This window comes from Jaculus jaculus, chromosome 20 (genome assembly GCF_020740685.1).
Source record: "Jaculus jaculus isolate mJacJac1 chromosome 20, mJacJac1.mat.Y.cur, whole genome shotgun sequence".
Lineage (NCBI taxonomy): Eukaryota > Metazoa > Chordata > Mammalia > Rodentia > Dipodidae > Jaculus > Jaculus jaculus.
The window spans coordinates 28,133,144-28,145,472 of NC_059121.1; the positions used below are offsets into that span (position 1 = coordinate 28,133,144).

Here is a 12,329-nt window from a genome sequence, read left to right on the forward strand (position 1 = left end):
CCTCTGTCTCTCTCTCTCTAATAAATAAATAATTTTTTTTAAAAAAACAGAAGAAAAAAGACTCTGTCCCAAGGAACCAACATGGATGAGTGACAAAGAAAATCCAGTGTTGTTCTCTGGCCTCTGCCTGCGGGCGTCCAGAATGTGCACATCTGCTCACACGTGTGAGTACACCACAAATACTATATACCACATACCTGCATGTGCATATGCACAACACAAAACAACCTCTGAAGCAGGGGCGGAGGCAATGGCTCAGTGGGTAACAGCACTTGCTCCCTAGCATAATCTGAGTTCAGATCCTTGAGAGCCTTGAAAAGCCAGGCATGGCAGCACATGCCTGGAATCCCAGGATGCCTTCAGCGAGGTCAGAGGTGAAGACAGAAGACTCTCCGGAAGCTCAGCAGCCAGCTAGGCTGACAGGCGTGGTGGTGAACAACAGAGCAAGGTGGAAGGCAAGGGCCAAGACCCAAGGCTGCCTCACCTCCACGAGCAGCGTGGTCACACACAGAAAGCTGAAGTCAAGATCGTTCCTCAACTTCAACCTTAAATCCATCACTAAATGTTAAAATCTAAAATGTCCAGGAAATGATGATCCCACCACAAAATAGTACCTTGACTCTTCACAAGTATGTAGACAAATGCAAACTACGGACCTTAGGAAGGGATCAGGGAGACTTGAGAGACAAAAGGAAGGGTAGGAAACAGGAAAGGAAGAAGCAGGGCACAGCTGACACACACCACTCAGGTAACTCATCACCCGTCTCTTACTGTCAGAAATAGCTGGGACACTCAGGCCAAAGAACAAGGCTCTGCACCAAGGCTGACACTCTGAAAAGTTCTAGACCCATTGCTGGGCTTGTTTCCTTATCATCTGCAGCTAGAAAAAAAAAAGTGCAAAGTTGGCATCCTAAAAGAATTTTTATAATAGCCATTAAGAGCTGGGTGAACAAGCCAATTTCATGTGATAAGTTACTCCTTGTCTCTCTGACTTGTGGTGCCATGTAAAGGCATCTGCTAGGGACCTCCCCAAAGTGAGCAGTACTGATTCTACTAGGGAAGACTCCAGGGGTGCTTCCTTCCCTTCTTCTCTCTCTCTCTCCCCCCTAACAAACAGCCGAGCTCCAGAATGAGGACCCAAGAATGGGCAGAGCAGGTGTTGAGGACTGGGGTGGACAGCAAGTTCATCACCCAATGGCCCCGTTTTCAAGATTCTCATGGCCCAGGACCTAGGAGTGCAAAGTCTTCCACTTTTTTGCTGTACTTAATATCCTCTCAAGAGCAGAATCCAGTGTCCAAATTGCAAGTGTCAAGGACAGCTGTAATGCTAATTCAGAGTTGAAGAGGGACATAGCTTTAGAATAAAACCATTTTAATAGTCTTAATATTGTCAGCTTTCAGGCTAAATTGGCAGTGATGCACCTACAGGTGTGTTGCTAGAATTTACTTTTCAAGTGTCTTTGGAGGTCTTTGTTTTCAGCATGAACAGAAACCAAAAGAATACAACCTAATGTAGTTCAAGTTCTTTGCTTGACTTCTTTCCCTAAACCAAACCACAGAGAAACACAAACTCTGCTTCTGAATTTTCCCCATTAATAAACATCCTGGAATTTGGAACAATAACATCCCTCCCCCCTTTGTGAGGTGGTATTTCAATCTAGCCCAGGCTGACTGAGACGCCTTGAACTCACAGTAATCCTCCTACCTCTGCCTCCCAAGTACTGGGATTAAAGGCATGAGCCACCATGCCTGACTAACATTTCCTTTTTTAAAATAAGTCTATATTTAGATTCAACAAACATAGATATCCAATAGGCAATTGGGAAAAAACTAAGCAGAAAGTGGTTTACAGATTTTTTGTCAAATTAATTTCTCTACCTATGGTTACATTTTAAAATGTCAATTTGAAAAAGTTATCTTTTTATAAAGCCATCTACTTCCTTTTCTTCATGCCTAAATTCACACACTGCCAGTACTTACCTGACTTTTTTGCCTTGCTCAGTAAGCATCTTGACCAAATCAGCGATAGGATACTGAGCTTTGGCTGCACAGAGGCCGTAACCTGCAAGGAACATCAACAACAAAAAACATGGTTCTTATCTCTAAATCTTATCAATTACAACTTCTCACTTGATCAAAACCTATTTCTCATCAACATAGGCAGTAAATCAGCAGAACTAAGTGAAAGCAAATTTATAATCCGGATTTTTAAAATATTAGCCTGAATTTGGAACTCAAAATCTAATGGCCCTTCCTCAATCTTTTGTGGGTCTGAAGCTGCTAGGTGGCCCTGTCCACACACACACATATATTGCTGGGGCCATCTGTTCGCGCGCCCAGACTCACTGCTCCCATGGTGACCTCCTGACTTCATTATTTTTTTTCTTCCTCTAATTCCTTAAATTTTATTTTGTTGTTTTTTGTTTTTTGTTTTTTTTTTAGTTAGGGTCTCATTCTAGCCCAGGCTTACCATGAAATCACTCTGCAGTTCAAGGCTGGCCTCGAACTCACAGTGATCCTCCTACCTTTGCCTTCTCTACTGGCATTAAAGGCGTGAGTTTTCTCCTTCTCCTCCCCTCCACATGTATAGAAAAGTCACAGAAAGATGGCAAGAATCCACTGTGTCAACTGACAGACTACCCATGTGACCCAAAAATACTAACCTAAACAGAATTCTCAGTACTCTTGCTTACTAACCAGAGTTGCTACTGTTTCCATGGTATTGCTAAAACTTAGAATTCTACAATTTACCTTTTTCCTTTTATTTTAATGTAGTCAATTACAATAGCCATTATGGGTTGTTTGCTTGTACTTTTTATTACCTGGAGTAATAATAATGCTATTAGCTTCCCGAATCATGTCAATTGCATTGTCAAGGTTGATTTCTGTATGTGTGCCAGAAATTTCCATGGGTTTCCCACCAGCTGTTGATGTGGTACCATAGCCTCCAAGAATCACGTTAGGCAGAGAGCGATTCATCGCCTAAAGAACAAGATTATTGGCTATGAGAGTTTAATCGCTTAATTCCTTGAGAACACTGTAACTGTCATGTAGGTATTGAGGACACTGTGAATGTCATTGCGGGTAGTGTCCAGAACCATGTAAGGGAGTGCATTTAATCACTGGAAACATTGTAATGGAGCTGTCTTTTACACTTATTTCAAAAATTTGTAACAGAGACACCAGTTACTATTTTTCCTATCAAGTCAAATGCACACTAATATATTTCCAGCATAAAAAATTAAAAACAAACAATTTAATGAAAATTAGCAATAAAATTTAAAAATTAATGAAAAATTTAAATAAGACTATTTTCTGAATGCTGGTAAGCAACTTCTTTCCATATTTACATCATTTCACCAGGGTGAAAGAGAACCACCAGAAAAGGACAAGAATAAGAATGTTTACAAAGTGACTCTGCATCACTCGCAGTGAATTCTGCCATCAAAACCAAGCTACAAAGCAGCAACCAGCACAAAGCCAAATGATAGCATTACATTTCCTTTAGAATCCCACTGCCCTTTGCATTCAAGAAAGAAAAGTTAGCATTGACACTCTTATTTCCCAAATCTATTACAGTTCCATGAAATATGACAACTAAGTTGCCAAAGAGATGGATAGACTCATCATTAAAATTCTAAAATATATAACTTCCAAGGAGGTAGATGAATGAGGCTATATACTCTTAAACATTACACTAATAAAATAATTTCAGGAGAAAAATAAAAGAAAGGCATTTCTCATTCATTGTATATGTACTTATAAATCACCCAAGAATGTACCTTACAGATGCCACAGCTGAAAAACATGACAGTCAGTGTTCTACTTTTGAAAATAATTCATATAGATATCTGGTGGTGAGGTGGTAAAAGAAAAGGGGAAAAATTGATGTAACAAAACACATTTTACAAATTAAAATCACTTACTATACATGAATCAAAGCCTCTCACATGAGAACTGACCTCATCACTTCAGAAAAGATGCAAAAACATTTTGAGCCTATTTTAATTGTTGTAATAAACATATTATTGATCCATTTTGCCACATGAAAGCTTACAAGTATCAATATATTAGTTAAAAGATAACATTATATTTATAAATAGGCAAGAAAAGGACCTAAAGATCTTCAGTGATGTGCTACATCCAAGAAAAAAAGACACTGCCATCCACACAACAGTGGTTCAGCTAGTGACCATGGTGTGGAGACATTTATACATCCAAGGAAAAGACACTGCCATCCACACAACAGTGGTTCAGCTAGTGGCCATGGTGTGGAGACATTTATACATCCAAGGAAAAGACACTGCCATCCACACAACAGTGGTTCAGCTAGTGACCATGATGTGGTGACATTTATACATCCAAGGAAAAGACATCGCCATCCACACAACAGTGGTTCAGCTAGTGACCATGGCGTGGAGACATTTATACATCCAAGGAAAAGACACTGCCATCCACACAACAGTGGTTCAGCTAGTGACCATGGCGTGGAGACATTTATACATCCAAGGAAAAGACACTGCCATCCACACAACAGTGGTTCAGCTAGTGACCATGATGTGGTGACATTTATACATCCAAGGAAAAGACATCGCCATCCACACAACAGTGGTTCAGCTAGTGACCATGGCGTGGAGACATTTATACATCCAAGAAAGACGCTGCCATCCACGCAACAGTGGTTCAGCTAATGACCATGATGTGGAGACATTTATACATCCAAGGAAAAGACACTGCCATCCACACAAAAGTGGTTCAGCTAGTGACCATGATGTGGAGACATTTATACATCCAAGGAAGACGCTGCCATCCACACAACAGTGGTTCAGCTAGTGACCATGATGTGGTGACATTTATACATCCAAGGAAGATGCTGCCATCCACACAACAGTGGTTTAGCTAGTGACCATGGTGTTGAGACATTTATACATCCAAGGAAAAGACATCGCCATCCACACAACAGTGGTTTAGCTAGTGACCATGGTGTGGAGACATTTATACATCCAAGGAAAAGACACTGCCATCCACACAACAGTGGTTCAGCTAGTGGCCATGGTGTGGAGACATTTATACATCCAAGGAAAAGACACTGCCATCCATAGTGGTTCAGCCAGTGACCATGATGTGGAGACATTTATATGGCTTCTTACACATAACAGAGGAGACAGAATACAGAAAACAGCAGCAAAGATCCACAATTTAAAAACAGTGCATGTACCCAGAAGCCATAGACTGTTACTAAAAATATTCAGTGCCAGGGATGGGATACCTTCCAGTGAGCTGTTGGCCAGGGAGGTCCCTGATGCTCCCAAAACATTACAGACTATTGTCAAGGCTCTTTGTTGCCCACCAGGAATAGATGATAAGACCCTATTACTGAAGACTCCACATGCCTGGGCTGCAAGGTCACCAAGAAATCAAACTGGGAATGAGCTTTAAACCTTCTCCCAGTAGACTAGCTGACAGAAAGCTGAAAAAAGCTGCACTGCTTACAGCCTTATGGGAGACAGAAGCCATCAGTGGTAAAAACAGTGGACACTGCAAGCCTCAAGTTTGGAAGTTTGGCCAGCCAGGCCAAATGAGCCAACAGGTGCAATAATGGCATGTCTGTTATGGGGGAAACCAACTACTCTCTACTTGGACTGCAGACTTGCTCTATGGGAGGAAATACATGCCTAGTACTGAAAACCTAATCAAAAGCCTATGGTGGGGGAGGTCATGGGTATTAAGAGTGCAATGCCTCACTTTTAGAGAAGCTTCTCTTTTCGGATGGCAGTGACCCAAAAGACATCTTAGTGCTGAGAAGACCTAACAGAGGAATGTTCAGTACTGAAACATCTCTCACACCTTCCAAGGCTCAGGGTCCACTGTGGAAGAGATGGAAGAAAGAATTTAAGAGCCGAAGTAAGAGTAGAACTACTTACAATACAATCAACCTGACAGAAATTGACCTTGATGTCCATAACCTCACAGTGCATAGCACTATCTTCACAAGACCCTCATAATAGGAGGAAAAGACGATGACATCAAAATAAAAGAGAGATTAATGGAAAGCGGGAGAAGATCTGATGGAATGCAGATTTGTGAATGGGAAAGTGTGGGAGGGGAGGGGATTATCATGGTTTATTGTCTGTAAATATGGAAGCTGTCACTAAAAAGGAAAAAAACTGCATGTTGCAAAGACAATGGATCATAATGGGAGAATTTTATAGTACTATTATTTTAACCTAAACTTGTGTGAATGTAACTGCCACATTTCACAGAACTCAAATTCTGATAAATTAGTCTAAAATGATTACAAACAATTCAAATATGAATATATTTCATATATAATGAATTGGTAAGAGGGTAAGAGAAATTTTGAAATGGTAGGGTCTCACTCTAGTCCAAGCTGACCTGGAACTCACTCTGTAGTGCCAGGATGTTCTCAAACTCACAGTGGTCCTCCTACCTCTGCCTCCCACATGCTGGGATTGAAGGCATATGCCATCATGCCTGGCAATTTTTATTTTTTTTTTTTTTTTTTTTTTTTTTTTTTAGTTTTTCGAGGTAGGGTCTCAGTCTAGCCCAGGCTGACCTGGAATTCACTATGGAGTCTCAGGTTGGCCTCGAACTCACAGCAATCCTCCTACCTCTGCCTCCTGAGTGCTGGGATTAAAGACGTGCTCCACCACGCCCGGCCCAATTTTGATGATTTTAATGAAGTTCATGATCCCAATCTGATAGTCTTGAAATTCATAAGTGAAAACTGAAACAGCTATAACTAGCATTCACAAATTCAAGTTCTTATGTTCAGGAATCTTTTCCAGTTTTCAATTATATGTTTCTGAAATTCAGTTATCAAAACATATGTTCCAAAATAATTTTCTAAAATATTCTCTAAGGCCTGAAGAGATGGCTTCAGAGTGGTTAAAGTACTTGCCCGCAAAGCCTAAGGACTGATTTCAATTCCCCGGGATCCACATAAGCCAAATACACAAGGTGGTGCGTGCACCTGGGATGTGTTTGCAATAGCTGGAGGCCCTGTTGTGCCCATGCTCCTCTCTCTCCCTATCTCTCTCTCTCTCTCCCTCGCTCCCTCCCTCCCTCTTCCTCACTTTCTCCATCTCTCAAATAAAATAAGTAATATTTAAATATGTACATATACTCTGCCAAACTTTTGCCTTTAACTTTAAAAACTATTTTAGGCTGGGCATGGTGGCGCATGCCTTTAATCCCAGTTCGGGAGACAGAGGTAGGAAGATCACCATGACTTCGAGGCCACCCTGAGATTACATAGTGAATTCCAGATCAGCCTGGACTGCAGTGAGACCTTACATCCAAAAACTTAAAAAAAAAAAGCTATTTTTGATATTGAGATTCCTATCACAGATAACTTTTTTCAAATGGACAAAGAGGCTCCATTGCCCCACGATATAGTCCTGCAGAGGGACAGATGTATGAGGACACAGCCACATTATTCTAACTGGGCTTGCCTATAAAACTGAATGGCAAAGAAGGAAAGAATCTCTGAGGACATTTAATTAAAGTGGACTCACTTCTGATGGCAACTTAGTGGGAAAAGTAGGGAGTCCCACAGTAGTTTAACAATCAAAGTCTACTTGTTAAACACATATCCACAATTATATCACTATTATGCTAATTCCATGCAGACTCTTAAAAACCATATTACTTTTCATCTCTTAATTTACCATTGCAACATCATGTTCTCAACAAATATTAGAGCTTGTAGCTTTGTTTCTCTCTTTTTATTTTTTTGCTTGCTTAAGTGATTCATGAGCGTACCCCATAGTCACTGACCCACATATTGTGGGTTCCCAGATTCCAAGACCAAAAAAAAAAAAATTGCCACACTGCTCAAGACCAGTCCTTTTGAGCTAATGTCCTCTAATGAAATTTATGTTCTACATTAAAGAGATCATTTATTCACATAATTCCATAAGAAATAAGTCTGCAAACAAAGGAAAGGCCATAAAACAGAAAAAGCCAAAACAGTAATACTGACACCATTTACCGGCACCTCTCATGCCCGTGCTTCGTTTGTAGGTATTCCACAGAGTAAGAAGTAAGAAAGCTCTATTTGGCTTAGCTTCCCACTTCATTCTGCCTACTTTCACTTGAAAGCAAGCAGCAATAACTAGGATAAAGAAGTGTTATCTGGGCTGGAGAGATGGCTTAGCGGTTAAGCGCTTGCCTGTGAAGCCTAAGGACCCCGGTTCGAGGCTCGGTTCCCCAGGTCCCACGTTAGCCAGATGCACAAGGGGGCGCACGCGTCTGGAGTTCGTTTGCAGAGGCTGGAGGCCCTGGCGCACCCATTCTCTCTCTCTCCCTCTATCTGTCTTTCTCTCTGTGTCTGTCGCTCTCAAATAAATAAATAAATAAATAAAAAAGAAGTGTTATCTGAGCAATACTGCTGCGGCTCTGTGGACCTCGATCACCTGGGAAGCATGAGCAAGCAGGGAAGAACAAAGCCTTCAGGACTGTCCACTGCTGCTGGGCAAACAGCAAGTCATTGACAGGAGTTTGTTTTTTTAGACGCTGTCAACATTTTTCAGTTTTTATAACATGGGCTGTTGTGTAAGCACAGCATTGGGCTCAGCGGACACCCAAAGAAATCATTGTCAGAACAAAAATTCAATTTAGAGATTACTGGTTAAGTCACTTGGGGAGCAATCCACGCCTTCCCACACAATAAAACCACCCTGCTTTGGTTTGGACTTTCATGTTTCCATCAATAAATAATATGAAGATCAGCATACTGGTGCCGTGGTAACGCTCACATTACCTGCTACATAGGAAATGAGATAACAGAATGTTCACTTACTGTTTATTTTAGCCAACTATAAGTGAATTTGAATAAATAAAGCACTAGGTCAGGCTGCATAGACACAAAATACTTTAAAATACATTCTCTACAAAATGAGAACAATTCCTACTTTCAGGTTTATTGTGAGGATTAAGCAAATTAGTATTTGTAAAACATAAGCATAAGACTTTCAGCATTGCTCTAATGCCCAATTCTGAGTAGCTATTTAATAATTAGTGGTAGTATTATTATTGTTTATGAACTATTCTGAGCTTCTAAGCACGAGTCTTTAAAAATAGCAGTTTCCTATATAATAAAGAAGGACAAGGTATGACTCAAGGAAGGCTGAAGAAAAATTTAAATACACTAGGGAAATTTGGCATGAAGAATTTTACCTTCAATGTCTAACACTATTCCAGGCTTATTTTTCTATTGATTTCTTATTTCATAATAGCACATGGCAGTACAGGGTACAAAGAAAAAAGCATCCCACTCATCGGCCGAATCTTTGCGGAGGTCACTTTACCTATATCAAAAGCCAACAAAGACACCTCACACCCTCTCGCCAAGTAACTGTGCTTATAAAAATTTGGGCTGAAGGCAGGCTCGGTTCAGAGCTGTACTGGCTGAGCTGAACATCTGGGATGAGCCAGGCCACAGGCTCCAGCCCCAAGCAGACAGCGGTATTGTGGCTTCTGGATTGGAGGCCTGTGGATTTAGGCTTCGTCATAGAACAGGTGACAGCCAAGACCAAGGGGACCTGGCTCACCACACTTCAGGGTTACAAGCATGCTGACCTTCACCAAGGCTGCCTGGCGTACCTGGTATGGGTACCTGCTGTGTGGCGCGCAGAGGGCTCACGTTGCTGAAGACTGTGTCCCCCACAGGCGCTCAAATCCATCCACAGATATCCACGTGGTCCCCATCCCCACTCCTTTAATGGCACCTTCCTCACCAAGTCAGCCAAGCTGTCCTGTTTTAAAGGACTGGCCATCTACAAGGACTGAACATCTCCTGGGGACAGTGGTGAGCAACTGAAAACTTAAGAGGCTTGTCTGCTGGGTGGCTGAGCCCACGCCCTGGGCCTCTCCCTCACCCACAGCATCCAGACATTGACTGAGGAGTGACCAAACTTTGGGAAGACCTTCACCTACATCATGGAATGCGAGGCCCTGCCTACATGGTCATTGAGAGGGCCATGGATAAATCCACTGGCCATCTCACCCTGTACAATGCATCCCTGCTCGTGTCAGCCTCAGGTGGCACCTACTACTGACCATGGTGACTCCCCACCATGAGGCTGTGGGGGTCCAGTTACTCTGTGTGTATAGTGCAAACTAACTACATCAGTGAGGTAAGAAGTTGCACTTTATAAAAATTAGAAATAAAAAAGTAAATTCAAAAGTCAGAAATCTTAAGGCATAATCAAAGATATATAGGAACACTACAGCTAAAAAAAAAAAAAAGTTAAAAATAATAAATAAGGCGGGGCATGGTGGCACATGCGTTTAATCTCAACACTCGGGAGGCAGAGGTAGGAGGATCACCATGAGTTCAAGACCAGCCTGAGAATACATAGTTAATCACAGGTCAGCCTAGGCCAGACTAAGACCCTCAAAAAAAAAAAAAATGTAAGGGCTGGGGAGATGGCTTAGTGGTTAAGGCACTTGCCTGAGAAGCCTAAGGACCCAAGTTTGATTCCCTAGTACCTACATAAGCCAGATACACATGATGGCACATGCATATGGAGTTTGCTTGCAATAGTTAGAGGACCTGGTATGCCCATTCTCTCCCTCTCTCTCTCTTCTTTCTCTCTCTCTCTCTCACACACACACACACAAATAAGTAAATATAATTGAAATATATTTTTTAAATACTTTAAAATAATCACTTAAGAAACAAGAATACAAATGCAGGAAAACACCCATGATGACATTTCAAGTTCTTGATCCATGTCAACATACCAATAGCTTTGGTAAAATTCAAATTCTCAGGATGGAGAAATGGCTTAATGGTTAAGGTGTGTGCCTGCAAAGGCTAAGGACCCAGGGTCGATCCCCCAGTACCCACGAAAGCTAGATGCACATGATGGTACATACATCTGGATTTTCTCTCTCTCTCTCTCTCTCTCTCTCTCTCTCTCTCTCTCTCTCTCTCTCTCTCCCTCCCTCCCTCCCTCCCTCCCTCCCTCCTTCCCTCCTCCTCCTTTTTCTCCTCTTTCTCTCTCACAAATAAATAAAACATTAATAAAAAATTCAAATTCTCTGCTAGGTGTACTGGTACATGCTTGTAACTCCAGCACTCTGGAGGCTGAGGCAGGTGAATCCTAACTTTGAGGCGATCATGGATTACACAGTAAGATCTTGTCTAAAATGTAAATTAGGTACAATAATGCAAATCCTCACACTTAATTTTAAAAATCAGTTTTCCAGCAAATCACAAATTTAGCAATGAAAACCTACTGCCCCCTGCTGGTGCTTCATAGTCTCCAAATGAAACAAAAACCAAACCAAGTTAAAAGTTTATTTTTAGAGAAAACTCTCTCTAAAGAACAGTGTTCAGAGAGTATACAAAGGCCTTTCCAAAGTTTATGAACAACTTGAGATGTTTAACAATCTCATCTTGTTTTTACTTAGGCTATCAACATGTTTTTCAATATGACCAAAAAAGCTAAACCTGTTTTTATGACAAAAAGATAACTTCAGTAACTTCAGTGTTTACCTACAACGATATTTTTCAACTAACACAAGTAAAATGATGAGGGATAAGATACAGAGTTGTTAACTGTAAAAAGAATGAATTTTCTATCTCGTTATATATATCTATCTATCTACAGGTATGTATCAGTGTGAAATCCCATTATCATTTTACTTAAGTTTCACATTTGGATTTTAACAGTCATCCAAAACTATCATATAGGGAATAATATCTATAATTTTAACAAAATTTTCTAGTCTTTTGCCATTGAGGATTAAAAATAAAAAGGAAGCTAGTAAGTATTTATGTTGCTACCCTCTTTTGCTTTAATTTCATGGTTTTTTAAATTATGTTTACTTTATATAAAACATCAAAATAGGTATTTTCATAGATAACCAGAGGGCATATAAACTGGTAAAAGCTTTCTGGAAATATGGCAATAAGCATAAGAAATCCATAAAAAACAGCACAACCTTTTACTTCTAGGAGTCTTATCTTAAATGTCAGAAATGCCAAATATGTACCTATGTAAAAATAAATAAATAAAAAGTTGGATACCCTAAAATGTGCTACATGAGAGGTAAAATCAAATGAACTTGATGAAGAACAATAAAGGCCCTTATAAAATGATATTTTAAAAGCACAGCATTTGGCAGATTTTCTAAACTTGAATAGAATTAGAAGCGGCAGAACATACCTGCAATCTACCACTTAGAAAGAACAAGGCAAGAGGATCAAGAGTTCAGTCCAGTCAAGGTTACAAAGCAAGTTCCAGGCCAGCCTGGAATTACATAGGAAGAACCTGTCTCGTATTTAAATATATAAT

General features: G+C 40.6%; 1 protein-coding gene across 3 annotated transcripts in view; it reads right to left on the bottom strand.

The window, feature by feature from the left end:
• The window catches only part of Nnt (nicotinamide nucleotide transhydrogenase), a 97,067-nt gene that overhangs the window by 22,728 nt on the left and 62,010 nt on the right, over nt 1-12,329 (bottom strand). For all 3 annotated transcript variants that reach the window (XM_004664954.2, XM_045138912.1, XM_045138911.1), the window contains exons 18-19: nt 2,823-2,982; nt 1,981-2,062 (exon numbers count right to left, since the gene is read on the bottom strand). In XM_004664954.2, the coding sequence (XP_004665011.1) occupies nt 1,981-2,062; nt 2,823-2,982 (242 nt within the window). The remainder of the gene's footprint in view (nt 1-1,980; nt 2,063-2,822; nt 2,983-12,329) is intronic.